The following is a 25,739-nucleotide window of genomic DNA, read 5'->3' as shown; positions in this document are numbered from 1 at the left end:
CTAGCCAACTCTCATGCCCCCTGAATGATGTCATCTCAGCTAGCACAGGGGACACTTCAAAATCGATCCTGCTCACACCTTAGCATCTGTGTGCTGACATGAATGGGCACAACCCAGGCCACTGGTCCCCCCACCCCCAATGAGGCCTCAGCAAAGGGGACCCCCAGGAGTCCTTCTTCAAGGCTGAACAGGTTCTGCATGACAGGCTCATGTATGCTGCCACCGGCTCTGGTCCCCAAAGCTAGCAGCTGGAGCCCTCCAGACACACCAAAAGCCCCCCAGTGTCCTCGACCCTGTCTGACTTGAACAAGAGTTGGAAATGAGGCCCAAATTTTTTTAAGAATTGTCCTTTGTTCACATGTCAGATAGGAGTTCCGGGTTGGTCTCCAGGGCCAGATTTCCAGGGAAGTCAAAATGTGTTGACAGTTCAGGTTGAATGTGACTAGAAGCCTCAAGCCTAACTCTCACCCTGGGAGAGCTAGAGCTCCAGCTGACACAAAAGTGTGGAAATGTGAGGTGCCACTGCAAGACCAAAAAGCCAAGCACACTAGCTTAAGCAAAAAACAAAAACAAAAAAGGAATTTGTTATTGTCTCACATAACTGGGAAGTGCAAGGGTGGATGGCCTTCAGGTATAGCTGAATCCAGCTACTCTGAAAAGGTCATCAGAGAGCTCGTTCTTCTTCCTCACCCCACCTCCACCTTTCTCTCTCCATTTCTCAGTTCTGCTTCCTTCCAGAATGTCTGAACTCTCTCTTACTGCAGATGGCTCTGTCCTCGTGTCCAGAGGTAGCCTGGGGCAGTCCCTATTCCATACCCCCTACTCTAACAACCCAGCAGAAAGACTTCTTCTTCCTGACCCTAAGAGAAAACCAATTTGTACGTGCCCAGTCATGTGAGAGGGGGCAGGGCACAATGACTTAGACCCTCCAGAACCACACTTTGGGGGAGAGTAATTCTACAAAGGCGATGTGGGCTCCACACGTGGGATCAGGGAGAGACCTGAGAGGGAAGAGCCTGCCCACCCACCGGCTCCCCAGGACAGAAGCGAGGGCTGTACCACAGAGGGCTCCTCAGAGCTCTCACAACAGACACGGCTCCCACTCACAGTCAGAGTGGACTTTTATTAGGAAATCACCCTGCAAACACACCGAGAAGTGCTGTGCTGTGGGTTCAACGCGTTTCCTGAGGAAGGAGGGTCACAGTATCGGAGCTGTCAGGGGACAGGGAGCCTGCGAGTGGCCACGCTCGGCGCTGCCTGTGGCCAGCACTCCCTCACAGCAACATGACTCAGCCATCACAAGCCGGCACACAGACGCGACACGAGAAACACGCCAGCACACACATCTGCGCTACACTTAAATAAACAATAAATACAGAATTCCATTTGCTGTCGTCCGTGCCGAAAACAGAAGGAAGCAAAAGGGATACAGAAAACCAAAAAATCTTTCTTTCCATTGGACCAAGGGACAAATATCCCCAAATTATCAAAATTCCTCAGTTACAAAATACTTTTTAAAAACTCCATTATTAAAAGAATAAATAACAAAATATATAAAAAATATCGGTTGCATCAAAATTATAACTAGAAGTTATAGCAAGGTTTTTTGTGTGTGGCCTATCTCATAGTCAAATAGTTAATTTTGCTTTGATTTCATTTATTTTCCTCTCATGGTGTCCTGGTATGGGGTCTAGTTGAAATAGTATAAAATTAATAAATAAAAATGTTAAATAAATAGCAAAATAACAAACGTTAACATAAGAGGTTGTGAATATAAATACTTACATCTTGACAAAATTAAATAATTTACAGAATAAACTAACTACTTTTTTATTTCTTCCAGGAAGTGCAATTTCTCTACTTTTAAATACTAACTTGGAATTGCAGTCACAATCGATTTGGACTCTATTTACATGTTAGGAACATTGTGTTTTTAACACATTAAATTAAAATTTACTTTTTTTCACATCTTGAATGGATCTAAAAAGAAGTGAAACCTTGATGGTCTCTAATTAGGAATTTATCCCCTGCTCTCACTAACGCTGTCCCCACCTTGGTCAAGCTCAGCCATGACCCAGGTAATTCGGCAGTGACAGGTCATGGGCCTGGGTGGACGCACAGAGAGCCAGACCGGGTCTAAAGGCCACAGCCCCAAGAGGGAGCATGGCCCCACACTGCGCATGTCTGTGCAGGCATGGGCACCAGCCACCCCCAGACATGAGTGCCTTACTGTGGAACCAGCAGCTGGCTTTCAGGGGCATCCCAGATTAGATTCCTGGGGCTGACAGTGGGCTGCAGGCCTGCCCCTACCTTACCCTCGGGAACAGGGCTTTGATCCGTCCTTAACACAAAACTGAATTAAATGAAAACAGAAAACACACTTGCCACATTAGCCTCACCGAGCAGACGCACACCCCGGGGCACGTGCTCCAGGCTGACACCGTCAAACGCACCACCAGCCCAGCGCCCACGGCTACCCTCCCAGCCTGACAGACAAAGGAATACTGTGGTTGCAAACTCCGAAACTTCCCTGAGAACCTTGTCCATGAGCTTCCACTGGAGACTTCGAGCTGCTCTTCAGATTTCTTTCAGAAAACAAAAATAAATCACTTTGTAATACTTCATGCCCCACCCTGCCCTTGAGTGGGGAGGCTGCGGCCTCTGGCCTGGCAAGCACATTGTATCCAGGGAGACACTGATTTCCTGGCACCCCTTTGGATAAACCCGCCTGAGGCTGCCGGGGTTGCCAGCCAGAAGTCGCTGTGAGCTGGGAATCTCCACTGGGAGGGCAGGAGAGGGAGGTAAACAGTGGAGCCAAGCTGGGGTGCCCAGCACCCGGGATCAGCAGGGCAGCTCCTCGAGCAGGAGGCCTAGACCTGGATGCCCCTCACGGCCTGCTTGATGCTCTCCAGGAGGTCCTTGTTCGCGGGGTTCTGGTAGCATTCCTGGTTGGAGTACATGTCGGTGAGGGTGCTCACATAGGCGTCGAAATTCTGTTCACATATTGGCTCCTGGAGAACAGAACCAGTTTAGCAAGCCCCATCCATGCAGGGGGCCCCACGGTTTTCAGAAGCAATGGAATCGGTGGGGGAGTATCAAACGCATCTCCTCACACCACCTGAGCAAGCCCCCAGCCACCAGGGACTGCACTGGCTGCCCCACCTTGGGCTGAAACAACTCTGAGCATTTTGCTGCAGATTCATAGGCTACTCAGGCGGGCTGGAGCCACCATGGCCAGCAGCAGAACACCTGGGTCAGGGCCCTCCCGTCAGGGCCCCAGAGGCAGAGGGGCGCCCTTCCCTCCTTGCCCCCCCAGAGTACTGGGGGACAGCCGCCAGCTTGGCCATGATGCCCGCAAGACCTCTTCCTGCTTACCATGTGTGGAAGGCGGATGTTGGCGAGGCTTTGGATGAGGGCCTGGCTCAGGCCCGACAGCTCTAGAAACAGGGCTTCATTCTGCTCCTCAATGAGCTTGTTCTCCTCCTCGATGTTCCTCAGGCTCTTCTCCATGGAAGAGATCTGCACAGACAGATAAGGGAAATGCCTCCTGGCACGGGCCTGTGGGCCATGTCGCTTGCATCCTCCTGGGAGTGCACTGGGCATGCTCGTTGTGCCACATCTCATGTCTCTGCAGGAAAGGGCGAAGAGGCAGGGCCCCTGCCTCCCTGGGGGGTCCTGCCACTAGTGAGAGGCTGGCAGTGCCCTGGTCCCTGGATGGAGGAGGGGACGTGGTGACTGAGCCCGGGGCTGTATGGGGCTGTAGCTTTCTGTGCTGCATGTGTCATGCAGGGGTGGGGAGGAGCACAGTTCTGAAGCACCCTGGGCTCATACTCTGGCCCACCACTATTCCTCCACACTTCCTCGTCCTCGTCTATAATGGGGATACTGCGCCCACTGCATGGGGCGTCTGGCTGTCTTTGAGTTTCCCCCACCAGAAAGACCAACAAAGGTCCTCACTCAAGCTGTGGAAGGTGAGCAGAGCAGGCGACAGCCCTTCCTCTGCAGCACGTGGCTGAGGGAGCAGCCGACGACTTCCCCAGCGAGCCTGAGAGCACCCTGGCGTTTCCAGCACAGACGCTTCTCTGGACTCAGCAGGGCACCAGGAGGAGGGTCCTGGTTGAAGCCCAGAAGTTTCTCCCAAGGGGACTCTCAGGTTCCAGCTGGAACCCCAGAGGACGGTGATGACAGCACTGGCAGCCACGGGCCGTCCTGCCTGCTCTGGGCAGCTCAGGCCATAGGTGAGTCTCAGGGGGAGTGTAACCCTGTGCAGAGGTTCACAGTCAGCGTGGGGCAGGTGGGACGCCTGCCCCAGGGCCTGAGGCAAACTCACACACTGTGGGTGGCACACCAAGCCGTCCCCTAAGTGCGGCACAGCAAGCAGCCTTTTAGGAGGCCGTGAACGACATCGAGTACTTTCCTCCAACCACGTGACTCTGTGACCTGTGGCTGGGGAGATCACACTTTTGTCACCTGATGACAAGCCTGTGGCTTTAAAAGATTTGAGTAGGAGTTGAGGCTGCCTTCTCCTTGCCTGAGCCCTTCTGCAGAGCACACAATTCAAAACTCCCTCCAGGGGAAGGGGGCTGTGAGTCCTTCTGAAAGGATGCTCATGAAGAATCTGTCTTTAAAAAGGTGGGCGTTCGTCAACTGATGGTTGGATAAAGAAGATGTGGTATATTTACACAATGGAATACTACTCAGCCCTAAAAAAGACAAATTCATCCCATTTGCAATAACATGCATGGACCTGAAGGGAATTATGCTAAGTGAAATAAGCCAGACTGAGAAAGACAGACACCAGATGATTTCACTCATATGTGGAACATGAACAAACACACAGACAAAGAAAGCAGTTCAGTGGTGACCAGGGGAAGGGGGTGGGGGAGGGCACATGGGGTGAAGGGGAGCACTTATGCAGTGACAGACAACAAATAACGTACAACTGAAATCTCACAATGATGTAAACTATTAGGAACACAAATTTTAAAAAGTGGGCGTTGTCAAATAAAGAGAAATCAGAGATGCTGCCCCAAGGGAGCTGACACAGGGAGGGTCCTTGGACTTTGAGAAGGGAAGGAGCAGGGAGGGACAGCAGGTGACAGCCACACAGCCACACTCAGTGCCCAGAGACAGCCCACACTTCTCGGCTTCTACTGCCTGTGAACCTGGAGAAGATGCTGCAGGCAGAACGAACATCCTTTCTGGTCTCCAGGTGCTGATGCTATTTTTACACAGGTTTCTGAGTGACAGGAGGTCAGAGCAGAAGCTCATCTGCCCATGGAGGAAGGACAGCACGAGAGGACATGTGGGGCTCCAACACGTCACAACACAGCCTCTGGAAAGGGGCCTCACCATCTTCCCACCCATCCTCTCTGCCCTTCCATCCTGCAGGGCCTGGTCCCTCTTCTCCCTTTGTCCCTCCAGCCATAGGGCACCTGGCTATGTGTGGCTACTCTGTCTGTGCCCCCCAGCTCTGCTCCGACCCCCATTCAGCAGCCAAGGGTAAAGCATTGTCCTTTTTTCAAAATAAGACCTCTACTGCTTTGTTTTTCTGACTACAAATGTTCATTTGGGGGAAATCAGAGAGCTACGGGGCGTACACTTAATTGGTAACCTGTCAACTAAGCAACAGCGGCTCTTTCAGGGCCAGACCCTTGTGCTAACTGCTTTCCTCACAGAAATGCATTCATCTTACAGCAACCACAAGGAGCAGATTTCCTGTTCTTGTCTCCATTCCACCAGTGAGGTGCAGGTTGGTGAGGAGGCTCGCCAAGCCTCTCAGCCGGTGTATGATAGCACTGCGGTGGAGGCCGGCTCTGGCCAGGCTCTCAGAACGCACACAGCCCTACTGACAGGATGAGCAACCCTAAAGGACCACTCGCCCTGATGGGACCCCCAGCCAGCAGCACAACGGGACCCCTAATGCTAGTAGCGCCACCAACACTGGCGGGCGGCGCGTGCACTGCACTGTCAGCTCAGCCCACACTGAGCGTGATGAGGGCAGCTCTCCCCAATGCACTAAAGAGGAGGGCGGGGGAGCGGAGGGCAAAGGCTTGACTCCAGGGCTGGGCGGGTGGGCAGTGCCACCCACCTGGGACTGCAGCTGCACCATGGCGGCCTCCATCTCCGAATTGGACTCATTCAGGTCGCGAATCTCCTGGTTCAGCTGCTTGATCTCCTCGTCATTCTCCAGCACTGCCCCAGAGAGAAAGCTCCGTTACAGCTCTCGGCCTCAAGGCCAGGCCCACAGTGGGTGCTTCCCAGACGGAACGGGGCCCTTTTCCAAGCAGAGGCACGGCCTGGGTCCGAGCTCCCTTGCAGGCAGCTCACATCCCACATTTCATGCCGGGAAAGTCGGACTCGGAGACTACTAGCCGTGTCTGTTGTTTGCCTCCGGGCCCCAGGTCACAGGTCAGAATGTATAGATCTCTTAGCAGGTAATAATCGCTAAGATACAAATGGGAGCTTCTCCAGATGATGCTGAATTTCCTCAGCTTCCCTCTTCATTGAGTTTAAGTGAGTTCACAACTCCACAAACCCTGAGAACATGGCCTCCTGCGCTGCCAGCAGGCTCTGTGATGTCAGCACTCAGCAATACCCAGGTCAAAGCAGGCTCGGCCACCAAGGGCCGGGAGCCCAGAAATGGGCAGCCAGAGGCCCAGAGCCAAGATCAGGAGACCTGTCAGCTCAGGCCACAGGGTCTGTGTCCACTGTGACTCACTCCAGGAGGGGCGTTGCTGGCCTAAGCCCTGGTCACCAGCCCTACCCACTGGCAGGTCGCCAAGCTCACACACAGGGGCTGTAGGAGGACATCCTTACCGTCACTCGTTTTGAACTTCGTGCTGAGAGCCTCGTCCCCTGAGAGCTTTCCCTTCTTTCCAGCAAAGGTCGCTCTGGGACAGCCAGACAAGCTGGAAGCAAAGGTCACACATCAAGATCCAGTTCAAGGTCACATGCCACAGGCCATCCAAGGTCATACGCCACAGGCCATTCAAGGTCACACACCACAGGCCATCCAAAGTCACACACCACAGGCCAGTCCGAGGTCACATACCACAGGCCATCCAATGTCACACACCACGGGCCCTCTGAGATCACACACCAGGGGCCATCCAAGGTCACACACCAGGGGCCATCCAAGGTCACATTCCGCGGGCCAGTCCGAGGTCACATGCCACGGGCCAGTCTGAGATCACACGCCAGAGGCCATCCGAGCTCACACACCACAGGCCAGTCCGAGGTCACACACCATAGGCCAATCTGAGGTCACACACCAGGGGCCATCCGAAGTCACACACCACCAGCCAGTCTGAGGTCACACACCACAGGCCAGTCTGAGATCACATGTCAGGGGCCGTCGAGGTCACACGCCATGGGCCAGTCTGAGGTCACACACCATGGGCCATCTGAGGTCACACACCACAGTGAAACCCAAATCATCGCAGGCCGGCAGCCTGGTAGGATCCTGGTTTGGAACTTTCAGGCTCATCTCCTTTTACCCCCTGCTCCCCAGCTCGGCCCCAAGCTCCCTCACTCCTCGTCCAGCAGCCCCGGCTCTTCCCCACTCTGGCCACAGCCCTGAAGCCTGTCCCCAGATGGCCTAGGGGAGCTCCTCACCCCTCCCTGCTGCTACTTCCCCCCAGAGCTTCCATCCTCCACCACATGGGGATTTTACTCATTTGTGTGTTTGCAGTCTGCCTCCCCACCCACTCTGCCTACGTCAACTCCAGGAGGGCCGTTGTCACTCTTGTTTTCTCTCTGTCTCCAGAGCCTGGCACTGGTGGACTCTGAGTAAAGACTAGTGGAATGAATGAGTTAATTAATCATGTAGGTAGAGAGACAAGGGCAAAAAGAAAGAAAGAAAAGGACATCTGACGGGACCAGGTGGTGAGCCTGTGCCCCTCGGCCATCACCTCGCTGCCTGGCCCTGGGGCAGGTGTTGGGGGACAAGGGAGAGCCGGTCAGCGCTACCCAGCCCACTGCCCAGGCAGGGAGGGGTCTTCTCACCGGGCCCCTTGCAAAGCAGGCAGAGGCCTGGGTCCAAAGTTCAAAGAAGAGGCCCGGGGGAAGGGCAGGGCTTGAGCGTGACAGGCAAGGCTTTTCAAGAAGCCGCAGCTGGTTAGGCACGTGCACATGACACAGGCCCTGCTCGCTCTTGCCAGAGGGACCCTGTCGGGATGTGGAAGGAAGTTTATGACAGTAGACACACAGGGTGACACATGTCAATAACATCACTATCTGGTACTAACGGGCTTTCCATGGCTTCCCCCCGAGGCTCCAAGCTGGGCCTCCAGAAACTACGGGTCACACCTGTGCCCTAGTCTGGCCCTCCCTGGGGGCTTTGCCTACAGCCCCAAAGCTGGGGTCCCCACTGGAGGCATAGACAGGAAAGGGGGTGCAGGGACAGTTACCTCCGATGGGTGAGGAAGCTCCCGTTGGCGTGGCCGGAGCCGTCACAGCCCGGAGTGGGGCAGGTGGGCCCCTCGTTCTTCAGTGATTTCCAGGAAAACGACGAGCCGTTGAGGGAACCCTCTTTCTGCCTCCGGGCGGCCAGTGGGCAGCCAGATGCACTTCTGTGAGAGGCATACTTTCCGCTGATGTGACCAAGCCCCACGCAGCCTGGAACTGGGCACCTGGGCACAGAGGTCAGAGGTGAGCACAGCAGGGCTAAAGGTGGGAGGAAGCCAGGGACCCTGCCAAGCCAGACACTGAGATCTGCTGGGGGCTCCTGGATAAACTCCCATTGTTGGGACGAGTGCTGGAGCCTCAGAGAAGAACCTGGGCTTTCCTGATGGGAGATGAAGGGAGCAGCTCCCTCTCCAGCCTCAGCTTGGTGTTCCCTGCACAGCTGGAGGTCAGTAGCTACCTTCTCTCCCCGCCCCCCAGCAGCCGTGAGCCCCTGAGCCCTGGGGCTGGCTCTCAGGGGCCTCTGGGTCCACACCTAGACCTTGCTGCCAACATCACTTCTGTGTCACACCAGCAATGTGGGATTAAGGTGTTGGGTGAGGCCACCCAGAGGTCACTTGCTGGGAGCTTGCACCAAGCACAGGACCCGGGGAGCCTGTGGGGTCACAAAAGGTCATGAGTGCACCCTTAGTCAGGCAGCTCAGAGACAGCAGAGGCCCCGTCACCCCCAGCATCCCAGAATGAGGCTGATTATGGCCTGATGCCCAGGGATGTTCCAGCTTTGCCACACTGAAATGTGTGTTCTGGAAGGAAGAACACGAGGCCCCACAGCTTATGTGGGAGGACTCGACTCAGACATCCCACAAGGACACCTGCCCCAGGCCAGCTTGGAGCAGCATTTTCCTTGGTTCAGGTTGTTAGGAGAGAAAGAGAATCCCTTAGGGAAATGACAAAAGCCCAGGAACAGGCGAGACACAGAGAAAGTTTCAGAGAGACTCCCATTCTGCGGCACAGAAAACAGGACAACGCAAGGTCGAGGCCTCCTTCAGTGAGGGGTAGTCCAGGAGCTCCCTGCAGCACCTTCTGGGCACAGAGATTTCGGGTTCTGGGATCTAAGGGCAGGGTCACCTGGGAGTAAACAGCCAATCGCGGACAAGAGCCTCCATCCGCGAGTTCTCAGTCTTCTCCCTCCAACAAACGAGACTTGTTTAACCTGCCATCTGTCACCCACTTCCTGTGTGCTGTAGACCAGAAGACACACAGGACCAGGAGGGGACACGTGGCCCCACTGCACAGAGAGGCCCCTAGGGTCCAGAGACGTCAGAGGCAGGGCCACCCCAGGGGCTCCTGCTGCAGTGGTGGGGTTGGGGACAGGGCTGTGCTGCCCAGGAGCAAGGCTGACCCGGCCTCGTTGCCCCCACACTCTGGCTGCATCTCAGAGGCAGCCCTTGCAGACACTTTCCCAGCCTCCTCGGCCAAGACTGTCCTCACTTGTCCCCTCTACTGGCTCTCCTCCCTTTCTTTCCCATCCCACCCACGTGGGCCTCAGACATGTGGGACATCCACTGAGTCCATCCAAGCTCATCTCAGCCACAAGTCCAGAGTGGAGACACCGCCGGTGCCCCTGCAAGAGCCACGGGGAGGTTTCATGCTATGTCTGCTCCCCAAACCGGGACACTTCCCAACTATGGACCCCAAGGGACCCCTGGTCCGGGCACCCTAAGGTGCCTGTGAGGCCCAACCTCGCAAGATCAAAAGGACAATCGAGAGGTGGCTCTTCACAGTCACAGCACACAGTTGAATCCAAATGCTCTCTTCCTAGTTTCTTTGCAAAACCCTAACTCCTGGTGTTTCCAGGAGTTACATTCATAGTGAGTATTTCAGAAGCGTGACGATGCTTCTCTCTCCCTCCACACCCAGGCCCAGACCTTCCAAGCCATCAGGTGACCTCCCATTAGGACGTGTGTCGGTGCCAAGTTGGGAGCTTCTTGCTCCCAGGGTGAGCGTGCAGGGGGGTGCGGGAGCAGCACATCTCTCATCAGATGCCAGCGTGGCTGGGGACAGCTGGGGACCTCTCTGCCAGCAATGGGCATTCAGCTCCCGACCCCGATGCTGGAACATCCACAGACTTTTATTGCCCGTTATTTAGTTGTGGCCAAAGGGATTTACCACAAAGTGCTGACATGACTTAATCTCAAACAGTGCAGACACAAGATGTCATAGAAAGAAATGCATCTTCCACCAGCCCTTCCAAAATCACAGCTAGTGCGTGCCAGCAAAATCCTGTTGTGCAGCAGAGCCTGATGCACCTATTATAATTTCTGCTGCAGCCTGCAAGCATCTAAAGATGCTAGTCAATTATAAATATGGTTAAAGTTTATGGCTGGGGATGAGGCCCTATAAAATGGAGCTGTTCTAAGTGCCAGTCCCCGCTCCTTGCCATGGAGCCATTAGGAACTTCGCCCGTCCTGTAAACGCTAAACTGTTTCTAAAAGTCACATTCTCCACTTGGCTGCAGAAACCTTGTTTTTTAAAAAGCAAAGTTGATGGCACATTAGGAAGAGGAAAACCATTTTTCCCAGTTAACTTGAAAAATGCTGATCTCGATTTTACTCATTTGCAAATGTAGCACAATTCACTTATAATATCCCTACCAGCAGGATCCTTACTAAACTCATAACAGCACTGCATTTATTTGATCACAGGCAAATTCCTGGATTCTTGGAAGGGAGAATACTCTTTATGCACCCTAGCATCTGTAGGCAGCAGTCCCGATACTAACAACCGCGTACTTTGCCTTGTTGATTTAACGTTCATTACAGTCTCACTGTAAAAATTAAATGAGCCACAGCCTTATTACACCAAACAGGCGGGGGGCTGTCCTTTTGCAGTGTGTGATACTGGTCAGTTGAGCCCATCCTCTGTGGCCAAACAGATGTTTGGACACAGCTGGGCTGAGCTCCGAGGAGGAGCCAGGTTTCCCTTGGTCCAGGGTGCTCCCTCTGCAGGGGCGAGCATCTGGTTGTTCGTGGCCCACAGGCAACAGTCAGGGTACACTGCTTCCTGTGGACCTGCCAGGCTCGCCCTGACCAAGCCAGCCCCACAAGGCAGCCAGAGCCATTCCCTTCCACTCCTCACCTGCCAAGGGGACCACTGCCTGCTTTGCCTGGGGTCAGCCCTGAAAGTCCAGGGCAAATTAGACAGTGGGCCTCCCTGTTTGCACCTGTGGCACAGCCTTGGCCCCACCTGCAAGTGGGGGCTCAGGGGCCAAGTTCTCGTCTGGAAAGATGAGGTTGCAATAATACAAGGCCCATGGAGTTGGGCACACACAGGATCAGAGTTCATGCAAAGCCCCTGATGACGTGTCGGGCACCCCCAGTGAGAAGGTCAGTAGAGGGTTTCAGGGACTTCAGTCACTTAAAGCCCAAGAGGTCTTTCTCCTCCTCATGGCAGTGTCAAGGTCCCCGTTGGGGTGACCATCCTGGGCTCCCTCACTCCACACCAGCTCCCTGCAAAGGTGTGTGAGCACACAGGAGTGTGGGAGTGCAGACACGCACGATTCAAGGATCATCGTCTTTCTAATCCTCCTTGACTCCTGCACCTGACCTTTCCCTCCAGACCAAAGAAGCACAGATTGTGATGCCTGTGGGTGCCCAGGACCCCCAGGTGCACGAGTGGCAGAGCGTTCGCGTCTCCCAGCCCCACCAAACACCCCCAGACCTCAGAAGCTCAGAAGGGAGCCAGCGCCTACGCCCTCAACACCACGCAGGTGGCTCGTGCCTTGCAGGCATCACAGGCAGGGTACGAGAACGTCGGTGAAAATGAGATTGCCCTATCAATGAAAAGGGAATCTAGAAGGAACTTCTTCAAAATATGAAATACAGGAAAATCCCAATTCTGCAAAGCAACAATGGGGCCGGTAGGACCCTGACTTACTTCATCAGCTCAGGATCCTCCCTGTCATCCTTCGTGGGGGTCACCTTGGCTCCACCTTTCTTGGCACGAGGGCAGCCGGACAAGCTAGTTTGAGAGAGGAAAAGTGCTGCAGCAGTCCACACCCACCTGCCTCGCCCCTCCCCCCAGGCCTGCGGTCAGCAACCAGCAGATCCTAGGACCCTCGTGCCAGCGAGCGCTCTCCTGGGCAGCAGGGCCACTGACAGAAGCGTCGCTATGAACCCCCAGCTCCGGATACAGTGGCAACCAGATGAGGCTCTGGGAACAGCGACAACTCAGATTAAAGAGATGAAACAGGCTCTGGTTGCTGGCAACATCAATGTCTTATTCGGAGCTTTACAACTCCATCTGACGAGGGGACCCGCCCCACCAGCCTGACACCCCGGCTGTGGCAGGCTCACCTCCGGTGCGATGCGTAGTTCCCCGTTATGTGGCCAGAGCCGTCACAGCCGGGCGTGGGGCACCTGCGGAGGACAGGGCAGCTGGGACCAGAGCCAGTGAAAACTCCTGGCCACAGAAAGATGCCCTCTGTGCCCAGCCCCCCATGGGCCCACCCGCCTCCCCAGCACCGAGGTCTCGCAAACAGCCGTGTGTCTGGCCGGCCTGCTACCACCACCTCCAGGCTTCAGAACTTTGATACCCAGGCTCCCAAAGGGGCCCAGGAAGGCCAAGAGGAGAGCATGTCTCCCCTGCAGGGACAGTGGGCTCCCACTGTGGCCTTCTTTGGGGTTCTAGGCTGGACTAGAAGGTTCCAGAACACACATGGGCCTTAACTTTAAACACGACTGCTCAGAAAGGGAAATCTAACCCCTAAGACCAGTTCATCTTCCTTGACATCCCTGGGAGGAAGAAGCCTTGGTCTCGCGGAGGCTTGTCATGTCAGAGCAAATGAACAGATGCCGACTAAGTGCCCACGGCATGCTGGCCACGGCACCCGTCACCTTGGGGTGCAATTCTTCGTGAGTGAAGAACTCACGCAGCCAGGTCATGGAGGGGCAGCAGCACCGGTGAGGTAAGGTGGGGAGACACAAAACACAAAAGCCCAGCTTTATGCACCCAAAATGTTTGACGAGCGATTGCGTAGAAGGTAAAGATTTCACTTCACTATACGAGCGTGGGTTTTCCTAAGTTCCTTTCCACCGACTGTCAGCTGAGGAAAACGGGGCGAGCTCCTGCTGGCATCAGCACGGGAAGGTGGATCCCAGGGCTGCCCCTCTGGAGCACACCTGTGGCTTCACACCTCGCCCTCACGAGGGCATGGCTCTAGCCCCCCGGGACCTGGCGGGACCTGGCAGGACCTGGCTGCTTGCCTCTGGAGAGCCTGCTGCTCTCAGAGCGCATATCCGCCATTTCTGGTTTCATCCGCACAGAGAGAGAACCGTGAGAGCTGAAGCCGCTGCTTAGTGCGAAAGTGGCCCCAAGAGGGTCGTGGGACCAGTGCCAGCTGGAACAGGGTGCAGGTCTTTGCATCTCATCCACAGGGGGCTCCATCCACTCAGGTCCCTGCGCTGCACCCGAGGCCCTTCCTCAGTGTCCTCCTTCACCGGCACACGCACACGCTGAGTGTGGCATTTGGGGCAGGTCAGAGGAAGCCAGAAAGGCCAAAGAACTCCCCGCAGCCTCAGGACCTTCAGCTGGACCCCCGCAGGCCAGGCTGACACTGCCCATTCCCCATCAGAGAAACCCTGAGGCTGGCCCGATGACTGAAGGGCTTGATACCCAGGCCTCCCCGCCCAGCTCCTTCTCCAGCCCCCTCAACTTTCTCAAAGCACCCTCCTCACCCCTGCCCTGGGGCCACACACCCAAAGGCCTCCCTGGCCTATCATCCACCAACTGGTCAAATCACCCTCCTGCTGGGTTTGGGGGTAATTGAAACCCCATTGAAATTATGATGACTCCTGCCCCAGTCACCTGTGATCACAGTTCAACCCATATACACCTGGAGCAAGGAGGTTTTTGCATTTTAATAGAAACCACTCATCACCCCCATTTGGGTAGGCTTCACCCTTTCAAACAAACCCCAAACTGCTACCACACTTCTACCCTGAAGCTTAGCATCTCTGCAGAGTCCAGGCTCCAGGGTGCAAGCTGCTCGGGGCCGTGGGCACCAGGCCCTTTGGGCACGTCAGGGTGTCCCTCGCACAGCTCTCCATGTTGAGGCCGCCCCTTCCTCAGCGCAGGGTGCCCTGCCAAGCACTCCATGGCCCAAGCCGGCCATTCCTGCTCCCTGGGAGACCAAGCGCAGAGAGGGAGGACAGGCCTTCTTCCTGCTTTTGCAGCTGCTCTGGCGGCTGTCCGGGGCCCTGCTCCTTAGCTTCAGGGAAGTGAGCAACAGAACTCAGAGGCTCGGCATCACGAGCCGTGGCCAGGGCGTCATGGCCCCTAGCAGCCCTAGGCCTTGAGGGCCTAAGCTCAGCTCTGGCCTGTGGGTGACATACCTGGCACGGGGCAGCCCCCACTAGCACCTGTGACTGAGTCTGGGGGAGGTCCCAGCCGGTGGGACTGCATTCCCAGGGGTCCTACTGAGGCACACCTGCTCCAGGCAGGTGAGGCCGTCCCACATTCTTCACAAGGCCTTGAGCCAATGGCTTTTCCTGAGAGTCGTGTCCCAGAGAGGATGGCATTCAGGCGGCTGGAGAAGCAGGTGTCTGTGCTGGGTGCTGGCAGCACAGCGGCTCTTATGGCCCCACAGGATCAGCTGTAGGAGCCCTTCTGCCACCTGCTTCTGAGTGTTCTGCCTGGGCAGGTGGAAGAATCCGTGTCTAAGGGACTCAGCACAGCTTGGCGGTACACACCAGGTCTCGCCTCCGAGCCCCATCCCTGTCCCATGTGGGGGCTGTCCCTGACCCTGTGCAGAGGTCCCCGTGTCACACCCTTGCAGGGTGTGTGGCTGCCCTCCAACTCCCTGTGCACAGAGCGGGATGAGCAGCCCAAGGCAGCAGGTCTCCTGATCACACTGGGTACATGGAAGGGAAAAGCAAATGTCCTTGGGACTTGACTGAAACAGAAAACGCATCATGTGGGCCTGTCGCTGCACCAGGTGTTGAGAGGGAAGCCACCAAAAGAGCCTCGTCTGCAAGGCGGTGGCACACATGTCTTTGCCCCCTTGGGGATGGGTCCCCTTCACCTGTTGCTGCCACAAGGCTGGTGAGGAACAGCCCATGCCAGATACCCAGTGGACAGGAGGAGGGAGAGGGGAGCGTTGGTGTACGAGGAACATGGTGGAGTCCAGCACACGTCCATCCCAAGCCCACCTGTGGCCTGAGGGAGGCAGGCGTGAGCTCTCACAGAAAGACCCCCAAGTGGAGAGAAGTGCTTCGGAGGGAGTCAGGGGCACCTCAGCCGCCCCCCTAGACCTTGCTGAGGCTGACGAGTGACGTGTTTTCATACACAGAAGACTTCCTGTTGCTATTTCCAAACAAGTTGTGGGTAAAGCTCTTCACAGTGCTTAGTCTTAGAGGGGCCAAGCCTCCCAGATGGCCACACTTCCAGACTCAGATGGGCCCATGTTCTCCTTCCCTGAGCACCTGCTCTGCAAGAGGAAAGAGCTACCGAGCACCTGTGGTCACATCTTAGAGTCTAATGACCCTTAGACTGGAAAACCCTGAAAACTGATCATAGTTAGAAAAGCAAGAAGAATTGGAAAAGGAAACAGAGAAAGGGAGTGAGAGGAGAGGAGAGACGGAGGTTGGGGAGGACGTTCCTGGGCTGGCAGGACTCAGGGTTCCCAGTGGATTTCTGGGGCTGGACACCAGGAATGAATGAGTGAACATGGATCTGCCACGAGCTGAGCCTCAGAAAACGTTTACGTTAAAGCTGGTAACTCCCGGAAGGATGATTCTGGCAGTAAATCCGGCCCCATCTGCAGGAATGGAAGGCCCCATTGGTGACAACAGGCAATGACATGCTTCTCCTGGCTGCTGGGCCTCCTGAGAGTGACAAGGGAAGGCTGGCAGCATGGGGACTCTGGAGCTCTAGAGCTTTCTGCCCTGTTTCTAAATCCGCTCAGGTCCCTGGAAGCTGTCACCAACAGCAGGTCCTCACCTTAGAAGCACCAGCACCCCAGCTCCTGTCTGGCCCCAGAATGGAACGAGCCAGGGAAATGTGGCCTGGATTCAGCGCTCCCCAGCACAGAGGCCTGAGGAAGGGAGGGACGCCCCTGAAGAGGGGTGACCCAAAAGGGACAAGAGTAGGACCTCCTTCCTCAGCCTTGGCTCAGCCTGGGGGCCCAGGACGAGAGCCGCACAGCTCAGGGGCACACCAGCTGGGACGTCACAGCTTAACTGAAGGCATGAAGACAAAAGGCAATGACAGTCCCCAACTCCAACCAAGAGGACACTGACACCTAGGAAACCTCTGGGTGCATCTCATCTGAGCTGGACGGTCAAGCAGGCTAGCTGGGGCCACAGGACCGTCCCCACCCATGTGTTACGGGCAGGGAGGAGCAGAAGCAGAAAAAGCGGGTGCTCAGCAAAGAGGAGGGATGCACATGGAGGGGAGGCATGTCCGGGAGGCACCAGAGGCCAAGATGGAAGCAGCGGGAAGGGGCTGCAGGAGAGGGCAGGGCAAAGAGCTCTCTCTTTCACCATCAGCATCAGTTCCTCCAGCAAGGGCCACACAGCCTGCAGCCCATGGAGCAACGCAAGGCCTCCAAGCCAAGGCCAGTCTGGGCTTCTCCCAAATCTCAAAGCAGTGAGGACAGGAGGCTCAGACAGCCCAGCAGGGGTCCCCGGGAGAAGGAGAGGAGGAGGGGACCATTGGGAGCGGGAGGCGGGTCGTGCTCCCCCGCCCCGGCCTCCTGCCCCCAGCTCCCGAAAGGTGGGCTGAGGGAGGCACAGGAGCCACAGCAGCCCCTGACCCAAGAAGACAGGCAAGAAGACAGGCAGCAGCAGCACTCAGAGCAGGAGGCAGGCAGCAGCAGTGGCCCCAGACAAGCGGAATCAGCCCCTCCCTGGCCCTGCCTCTCTGCCCCACCCCGTGGTGGGGCCAGCCTGGGGCTGGAGCCCTGGAGAAGGCCGATTTTGTCTGTAGCCTCATGGAAGGAGAGAGCAGAGCAAGGGAGTCGCCCAAGAGATGGGAGGCGAGGAGGGCAGACATACTTGAGGTCAGCAGAATGGGCAGCCATGAGGTTTCTGAGGCTCTTGTCAGCAAGAGGGCAACCAGAGAGGCTGAAAGAGAAGAGATGGGATATCGGGGTAAGCAAAGAGGAGCGCAGAGGAGGAGAGGAGGAAGACCCACCACATGGCACCCAGGCCAGGCCGGACCCGAGTGGGGCACGAACCTGCGGTGGGAGGCATAGTTTCCGGTGATGTGGCCGCTGCCATCACAGCCTGGGGTGGGACAGCTGGACAAAGGAAAAAGAGCGTCAGAACAGAGAGCAAGGCACACCTGCCAGGCCTGGCCCCCAGGCTGAGCCTCCTCGGGGAGGGAGCTGGCACCTGCTCCTGCCTCACCCACGAGCCACGGCCAACCCCTCCCCCTCAGTCCTCAGAGCACAGCCCTCGCCTCTTGAGCTGCAAGTTTCTCCCACACAACTTAACTCAAGGAGAAAAAGAGCCAAATTAAGGTTCCACTTGAAGCTAGGACACCTCTGATGCACATGTGCTATGCGTGCACATGCATTTGCCCACAAACATCACGGCAGGGAGTTCCTAAGACAGCCAGCTACAGGGTGGCAGGAAGCTGGTGGGGCTCAGGGTAAGGAGAAGAGGAACCCCAGGAGCAAGCTGAGCACAGTGAGCGTCCTCAAGGAGAGGTGGTTCTCAGTGAAGGCTGACCAGAGGCCACAGGGCAGCTCACATCTACAAGCAGCTTCTGGCTCCCCAACGACACCTGGTTAAACCCCATGAGGACCAGCTCAAAGGAGTCAGCCTCTGCCAGGGCTGAGGGTGCTGAGTCCTAAGGCTGAACACACATCAGGCCCAGCGCTGGGAGCCAGGGCAACAGCTGTGGCTTGGGAGAGGGTCAGCCCCCTCAGCCCTCATCCTGCTCTGTGGACCAGAACACGTCATTCCTAACCACTTCAAAGGATTGTGTTCGTGCCCAGTGTGGTGCAGAGATGGCGGGGAACCTATCACTCATTGCCTGGCTCAAGAGGGTTCTAGTGAAGGATGCCCAACCTCTCCCCCAAGAGGGTCAGGGCAGGAGGACAGTCAGAGCTAGGCCAGGGCGAGGGGAAAGCCCCAGATGGAGTAGGCCCAGTCATTATGGCTCAGACCAAGACACGATCCTTTCTAGACTGTTGAGGTTCTCCAAGGAGTCCTGTCGGCCGAGGTGGGGACTTACGTGAGCAGCTCCTTCTTTATGTCCTTGGAGAGAAACTTCAGCTTAAAGTTGCTCAGGGTAACTTCCCCGGGGTACTTCCGCTCCTCAAAATTCTCTTCCGACACTTCCTGGTCATCTGCTTCAGAAGAAGCAAAAGAATGGGCTGCTGGCTCTGACTGCAAAAAACCAGCAGGGAGATGTTTTAACCGGCTGGCGGGGGGCTGGGCGCCCAACCCGGGGGCTGAGGGAGAGGGACCCTTCAGAACAGTGTCCACAGAGGCATTTTCTGGAGTCTCCTGTCTTCTGGATGAGAGGAAGACTTACTCCCCTAAGATACAGGAGACAGCACCCCCCGGGGCTGGAGTGCTCCCCCACTGCAGCCAGAGCTCCTGAGTGGCCCAGTGTGGCCAGTTCCTGACACCCTCCACGGCCTTGGGCACGTGGGTCACCTCCACCTAACCATGCTGGGCCTCCTTCTAAACACAAGAGTCTACAAGTGCAGCCCCTTCGGAGCTACAAATGGCACCCGGTAGACAGTGGGCACTAGCAAAATACGTGTCTGCTGAGATGCTGTGATGATGAGATAGCACAATGAGAGTGACAACGTACGAAGTACGATGACAATCACAGTGACCTTGTGACCGTCGGGCCCTATGCCCCGACCCAGCACAACGCCTTGACAACAGCAGGCATTTAATAAGTGCTTTGAACTCAAATGCTGGGTCTGGTGGTGTCCACTCATCACCCAAGGGTAGGGTGCTGTGGACGAGGAGAGAACAAGGACTGTCCCTGCCATAGAGGGTGGGGGAGCCACAGAGTCAGGAAGGTCAGTGCCCTGCAGGTCGGCCTGTGGCAGAAGCGGTTAACCCCATGGGGTGGCTCGCAGTTCAGATCCCACACAGGCTCTCGCCCTAGGTCCCAGGCAAGTTGTGCAGCGTCCTGGGGCCCAGATGCCACGCCTCAAAGCTTGAGAAAACAGCGGCCTCACAGGACACCCAGGGCTCGACTGAGGACGAGCCAGAGGAGCCACAGCCCAGCACACACAGCTCTCTGTGACTGGTGGTCTCGTTGCCATTGTGGGCATTGCTGTCACTGCTATTGTCACTGCTATGGAACGAGGCACGAGGAGAGTTTTGCCTGAGCAAGCTGGACGAAGCTCTTCAACTTAAGCTGAGTCTTCAGGATAAATGAGGAGGATGCTGCTCCAGAGCAGGGAAAGCACCCCAGAGGCCCATGGACACAGGGGCCTGGGGTCTCTTGGGGCAGTGAGAAGGGGCTGCTGCCAGGCAGAGGCCTCAGCCTTAGTGGGGACAGTGAAGGGTCAGCGGGCAGAGCTGGAAAGCGAGTCTGAGTAGGGACTCCAGGCCCGTGGTGGAGGTCTCAGGAAGGCCTGATTCAGGAGGCGTTTCTGGGGGTGATCCAGAAAGATGTGGAGCACCTGTGCCCAGGATAAGGGGCTGGAGGAGAGGGAGGCCGAGGCTTCTGGCTGGAGAGTGGACTTCTGATCCCGGGATAGAGCATGGGCAGGCTTCACTGGGTCTCTGAGACCTGGGTCACCCCACCAAGGATGGTGACAGTCCTGGGAGGGGAGGAGGATGTTCATGGGGAGTGTGAAGGGGGAGGGGGAGGGGCAGAGCAGCCTGGGAGACCAGCCTGAGGCGGGGGGGGGGGGGGGGGGGGCGGGGGGGTGTCGAGGAAAGGGGCAGGGAAGGTGCCGAGGGCACTGGGGAGGGACGACGTAGTCCTGGGGGCACGAATGGAACAAGGAGGAGAGCAGACGTGGAGACACTGTACTGGTGGCCCCCACACAGGAGGGCCCCGCCCCAGCCTCAGACTGCGCTCCCACCAGCCAGGGAGAAAAGTGCCTGTGCAGCCCCATAGACACGGCCTCCACTGGGCCTCAGTCTTTGAGGCGCCCCTCTTCTGGGGCCTGGCACCCAGTTGCAGCTCGTGATGAGCCAAGTGATCTCAGCCTGGGGCCCAGTCCACTCCTCCGTAAAGTGGGGAGCATGTGAAGTGTGTACAGGGAGCCTGGCTCCCAGGAGTATGGAAGCTCCCCCTCCACAAGGTGCCGCCCCTGCCCTCCTGGGGGTCCGGCCTCTCTATCACCCACACCCGCCCTCCTGGGGGGCTGGCCCTGCCTCTATCCACAGGAACCTGCCCCCTGCCTTCTTGAGGGGCTGGCAGGGAGAAGGGAGGAGACAGGAGGGGACCTGCACTGTGTGGAGGCTGCCCTGAGCCTGTGCTGCTGTCACACTGGGCTGTGCTGCTCCAGACACACATCTCTTTGCGGAAAAACCCTCGATCATCTCGACGAGCGGATGACGGGAGAGGGAATGCTCGGTGGCCCCAGACCACAGCTCCGGCACAGACACCTGGCTTGCTGCTCTTTACCAGGAGTGCTGGTCTTGGGACTCAGACCACTGCCCAAGGGGGCTCTCAAGACCAGGATTTTTCTCCTGCCTCTGTCCAAGGAGCCAGGAGGCCTGGAGTGTCCTGGGGATGGTTACAAGGGGCAGCCACCAGAGTTCGAGGTCTCCCGACCTGGACAGCAGGTTGGTGGGATGCCCACAAAACCAAGGAACTCAGAGCCATTCCCAAATCCCCCTCCAGGGGGTCTGAAGGAGGCCTTTCTCCCTGCCCTCCCTGAGGGCCTGCACCCTACTCACTGCCGCGTCTGCGGAGGTGAGAAGACCACCCCTCTCTCGGACAGATGAGGCCACAGCATGGCAAAAGGGTGACAATCCCTCCATTCCTAGCTTCCCGGAGGCTGCAGAGCCCTATGTGGGAAGGACAGGACCCCCGAGGCTCTGCTGGAGAAGCAGGTGCATCGACAAGAGCCCTCAGGCAGGGCAAGACCCCTGCAGCGCTGCCCCTGGCTCAGCTCCCGCACCTACCTCCTCGGGCTCCTCCTCTCGCTGGCGGCTGGGCTTAGTGTAGTCCAGAGGCCGGTCCCACTCATCCTGGCGGGAGGCCTGGCTGGACTGGGGCGAGGTCATGGAGCTGCTGGGGGCACTGGTGCCGCCCTGGCGCTGGGAGGCATCAGGAGACTTCACGCCTGGGCTGCTGTTGCTGCTGCTGCTGGGGAGGGCACTGCCCCGCTTGCGGTACTTATGCATGCTCAGGTCCAGGGTCCCGTTCTCGTCCACCTCGATGTCCGCTGCCTGCACTTGCACAGGTGAGGTCTGTTAGTGATTCCGCCCTTCCCGCATGCCTTCTGGTGCGTTACCTCAGCATCCAGAAGGCCTGCAACAGCGGCTCCCTCAAAAGGAAGCCAAGCCAAACAGGAATCGAAGGGCCCAGGAGGAGGGGTGCTGGCACGCCACCATCTCAGACTCACATGGGGAACCACCTCTCTCCCTCGAGTCCCCAGCACCACAAACCAGACCCTGGAGAGGGCCGAGAGCGTGGTCAGGGGAGAACCACCAACAGACGCAGAGAGACACAAAGGAGCACTGTGCGCCCCACCCGCAGACTAAGGGAAACGTGGGAGCACATGCGTGTGCGTGACCCTCAGACACAGGGAAACATGGGAACACGTGTGTGCACAACCCTCACAGTTATTGAAACATGGAATACACGTGTGCACAACACTCAGATTCAGGGAAACATGTGGGAACATGTGTGTGCAACCCACAGACTCAGGGAAATGTAGGAGCACGTGTGCACGACCCTCAGACACAGGGAAACATGGGAACACGTGTGTGCACAACCCTCACAGTTATGGAAACATGGAACACATGTGTGCACGACCCTCAGATTCAGGGAAACATGTGGGAACACGTGTGTACAACCCTCAGACTCAGGGAAACATGGGAACACACGTGTGCACAACCCTCACACTTATGGAAATGTGGAACATGTGTGTGCGCAACTCTCGGATTCAGGGAAACATGTGGGAACACGTATGTGCGACCCACAGACTCAGGGAAATGTGGGAACACATGTGTGCGTGACCCTCAGATTCAGGAAACCGTGGGAGCACACGTGTGCATGACCCTTGGACTCAGGGAAACGTGAGAACACGCATGTGCTCAATCTTCAGACTCAGGGAAATGTGGGAACATGTATGTTTGGCCCCTTAGGCACAGCACACAGCTGTCAGAAGGACCCTTCCCACCTCTCTGGTCGTCCAGGGCTGTGGCCAGGAGGGAGAGAAGACAAGGACGATAATTACCAAGGAGACATTGGGTGTTGCTGAGCACATTGGTAGGGGGGCATGTGGTCTTGGCAGTAAACCCCGCCCCCCTCCGCCTCAGACCAGCTTCCCCAGGGGACACGCCCACCTTGCTGGGCAGGTCCTGTGGCTTCGTGCTGAGGTTCTCGGGCATCTCCCAGCAGCGAGTGGAGAGGTTCAGGATGGCGGTGGCAGCCATGTGAGCGGCCTCCGCGTCGTGGGCGTAGTCGAAGCCTGCGGAAGAGGAGGAAGCGCAGGGGCTGTGCCTGGGGGAAGCGGCCTTTGGGAAAGGTTCGGCTGCAAAGAGGGAACAACACCAGGCTGATATGTAACTTGAACATGAGGCGGCCACGCAGCACACTGGGGGCTCTGGGACAGCTGAGCGTGCCCTGGGCACCGCCAAGGGGAAGGTAGGGCCGGGTCATTCAACCCACTCGCAGGTGCCCACATGCCCTGCTCCCACTTGCCCTCTTGTCAGGCACTGAAGAGGCTATTTCTGGCTTGACCCAAATTTGGGCAGAAAGAGCAAAACCCTCCAGACATTCCAGCATCCCTGGTATTTCAAACAAAAACAAGCTGTCTATCGGTGTGTGCTTATTGAGAGACTAAAGAAGTCTGTAAATAGGACGAGTGTTTGGAGTATCACACAAGTAGGAAAATTCTGTCACAGCATCTCAAAAGGCTGATTTTGGTGTCCCCAGAATAGTCACTGCTTTAATACAGTGACATCTCCCTCAAATAAACACGACAAGCTCAGGCGTCAAACGCCATCGTCTCTAGGGACTGCGCAGTAGCCACACACTCACTCTCAGGCGGGATGTCCCTGAGTAATCACACATTGCCAACACAGTTCCAGACACATGGAGAGCTCCTTGGGGTGCTCTAGTGCAGGTGAGTGCCCGTGTCTGAAGACATGAGGCTCTCAGTCCTAACAAGCAGGAGATGTACGTGCTCCAGTGGTAATTGTTTCAATTGGTATTGTTATTATTAATATCTAGGAAACTCATCTCTGTTGCATTTGGGGACCAACAACATCCACCAGGAGATGCCAGTTCCAATCTCAGGGGTACACTGGGGCTGCTTTTCCATTTCATATGTATTTCCAGTACTAAAGGGCTTGAAACCCACAAATTACTGCAATAAGTGATCAAAAAGGCAGGAAGGATTGTTCTCAAAGGTCTGTACGGATGAATTTTGTTAGTACAAGTACTCAGCAAATTTGCTGCTAATATCACAAATAACACGTTGTATCCAGCAAGATGGTCCCCAAGCAGGAAGGCAGATGGCTTCTGTGGTGGACCACGTCAGCAAAGTTATTCTTAAGCCTTTGAAGATGCACATCATAAAGGACCTCAGTTTTGTCTCACAATTAGTGAGGAGATATATCAGGTTTGATGGTGAACATGGAGGTGGCAACATGGGAGATAAGCAGACCCCATAAAGGCCATCACAGTGGACACTGGGGTAGCTGGGTCCAGGCCTGTGTCCGATCCCATCCACCAGCCCCCCAGGGTAGGAATTCCCTACAACGCTCCTGGCTGGGGTCCCTCCTCTACTGCCCCTCAAACCCAGCATAGCCCAGGAGCATTTCTCCCCGACTTACATTTAAAGGCTTTAGGTGAGGTTTCGCTGGTCTGAATCTTTGGGGCAAGCATGCGTTTGCCAAAAACCTGAGCGTCAAAACTTGCGTAATCGAAGGTGACCTTGGAGAACTTCTCCAGCTCCTTGGCCAGGTTGGCCCTGGGTGTGGCAGGAGCCACACTAGGCCGGTAACTTCCGTACGGAGGGACCTCGAGCTGCTTCACAAAGCACATGGGCCTGGGGTGCGGGATAGAGATGCAGAACCATGAGGACAGGACCCAGGGACCCCATGCGACCCATCCGCAGTGCCCTATCCCACAGCCTGGACAGGGACCCCTCAGAGTCAAGTGTAGACAGAGACCCAGAGAGACCTTCCCCCATGTCCCACCAGTAAAGGGTGCCCAGGGCCTGATCCATGTGAGGAAGAACTGCCTGCAAGCCAGAAGCAATAGGAACCTTGAACAGCACATCCCTTGCAGACGGCATTAGCTAGAGGAGGGAGGGTCCAAGACTTCCACTCAGAACTTGGGAGAGCAGGTTCAAAGAGCTCTGCCACCACCAGTCTGGGCCCTCGGCAGGGGGCCTGGCAGGAGCATCCCCGGGGTGGCAGGCAGCCACTGCAATGCAGAATTCTAGCTGCAGGAAAACTCAGAACTCCCCAGTGGGCAGGGAGTTGGGGTATCCAGAGGGGACACGGGTGTGTCCACCTGTGCAGGGGCTCAGCCTTCCACTGTCTTCTCTTCAAGTCATTGAGACGGCCCCTGGAGAGGCTGCTGGAGGAGTTAAGAACAGGCGTGGAAAGGCCACTGTGAGTGTTCAGTTCATCGTTACTGAAGCTCTTGGAAGAATTCAGATTTCTAAATGCCTAAGGGATGGTGTGAAGACGCTGGCTGAGACAGCATGGGAGCCAGGGCAGGAAGACCAGCCAGGCAGAGAATGGCAACCACACGGAGTAGGGGAGCTTCTGTACCAGTTAGCTCAGAGAGAAGGAAAAGGGAGAAGGAGGCTGGGAGAACCACCCCGCCCCCAGCTCTCTTTGCTCCTGTCTCTGCACCAAGCAATGACTTCAGTCCGGAAAGAGTGGATGGGCAGAATTAGGAAGAGGCCAATGGTGAGGGCCTCCAATGCACTGGGTGCTGTAAGAATTTGAGTGTGGCCCAAAAACAAGCCTAGTGACAGAAGGACCCTGCAACCATGAGGAGGTCAGCACTAAAGGGCCTTGGAAAACCAGACACCACCAGAATGTGGGCACATTTTCTGCCCAAAGGAGGGTGAGAAGGCCTGGCTAGACTTTGGCCCAGTGACATGGAAAGAAGCTGCTGGAGAACACTCAGGCACCCCCAGGGTAAAACGAATC

At 56.5% G+C, this 25,739-nt stretch overlaps 1 protein-coding gene across 6 annotated transcripts in view; it reads right to left on the bottom strand.

Moving 5' to 3' along the window:
* Nucleotides 1–1,103: 1,103 nt before the first annotated feature.
* Nucleotides 1,104–25,739, bottom strand: part of MYT1 (myelin transcription factor 1) — a 68,795-nt gene continuing 44,159 nt past the window's right edge. For 2 of the 6 annotated variants that reach the window (XM_070587837.1, XM_070587840.1), the window contains exons 11-23: nucleotides 24,405–24,619; nucleotides 22,911–23,098; nucleotides 21,522–21,788; nucleotides 18,646–18,800; nucleotides 17,642–17,704; nucleotides 17,460–17,528; nucleotides 12,762–12,824; nucleotides 12,343–12,426; nucleotides 8,412–8,633; nucleotides 6,820–6,911; nucleotides 6,092–6,195; nucleotides 3,376–3,519; nucleotides 1,104–3,011 (exon numbers count right to left, since the gene is read on the bottom strand). In XM_070587837.1, the coding sequence (XP_070443938.1) occupies nucleotides 2,871–3,011; nucleotides 3,376–3,519; nucleotides 6,092–6,195; nucleotides 6,820–6,911; nucleotides 8,412–8,633; nucleotides 12,343–12,426; nucleotides 12,762–12,824; nucleotides 17,460–17,528; nucleotides 17,642–17,704; nucleotides 18,646–18,800; nucleotides 21,522–21,788; nucleotides 22,911–23,098; nucleotides 24,405–24,619 (1,807 nt within the window). In that variant the 3' untranslated portion in view covers nucleotides 1,104–2,870. The remainder of the gene's footprint in view (nucleotides 3,012–3,375; nucleotides 3,520–6,091; nucleotides 6,196–6,819; nucleotides 6,912–8,411; nucleotides 8,634–12,342; nucleotides 12,427–12,761; nucleotides 12,825–17,459; nucleotides 17,529–17,641; nucleotides 17,705–18,645; nucleotides 18,801–21,521; nucleotides 21,789–22,910; nucleotides 23,099–24,404; nucleotides 24,620–25,739) is intronic. The other 4 variants (XM_070587838.1, XM_070587843.1, XM_070587839.1 and 1 more) reach the window with 2 other exon arrangements.

Source organism: Equus przewalskii, chromosome 21 (genome assembly GCF_037783145.1).
Source record: "Equus przewalskii isolate Varuska chromosome 21, EquPr2, whole genome shotgun sequence".
NCBI classification, from domain to species: domain Eukaryota; kingdom Metazoa; phylum Chordata; class Mammalia; order Perissodactyla; family Equidae; genus Equus; species Equus przewalskii.
Note: the sequence above shows the minus strand (reverse complement) of the source record. Positions and strands in the feature narration are given on the sequence as shown.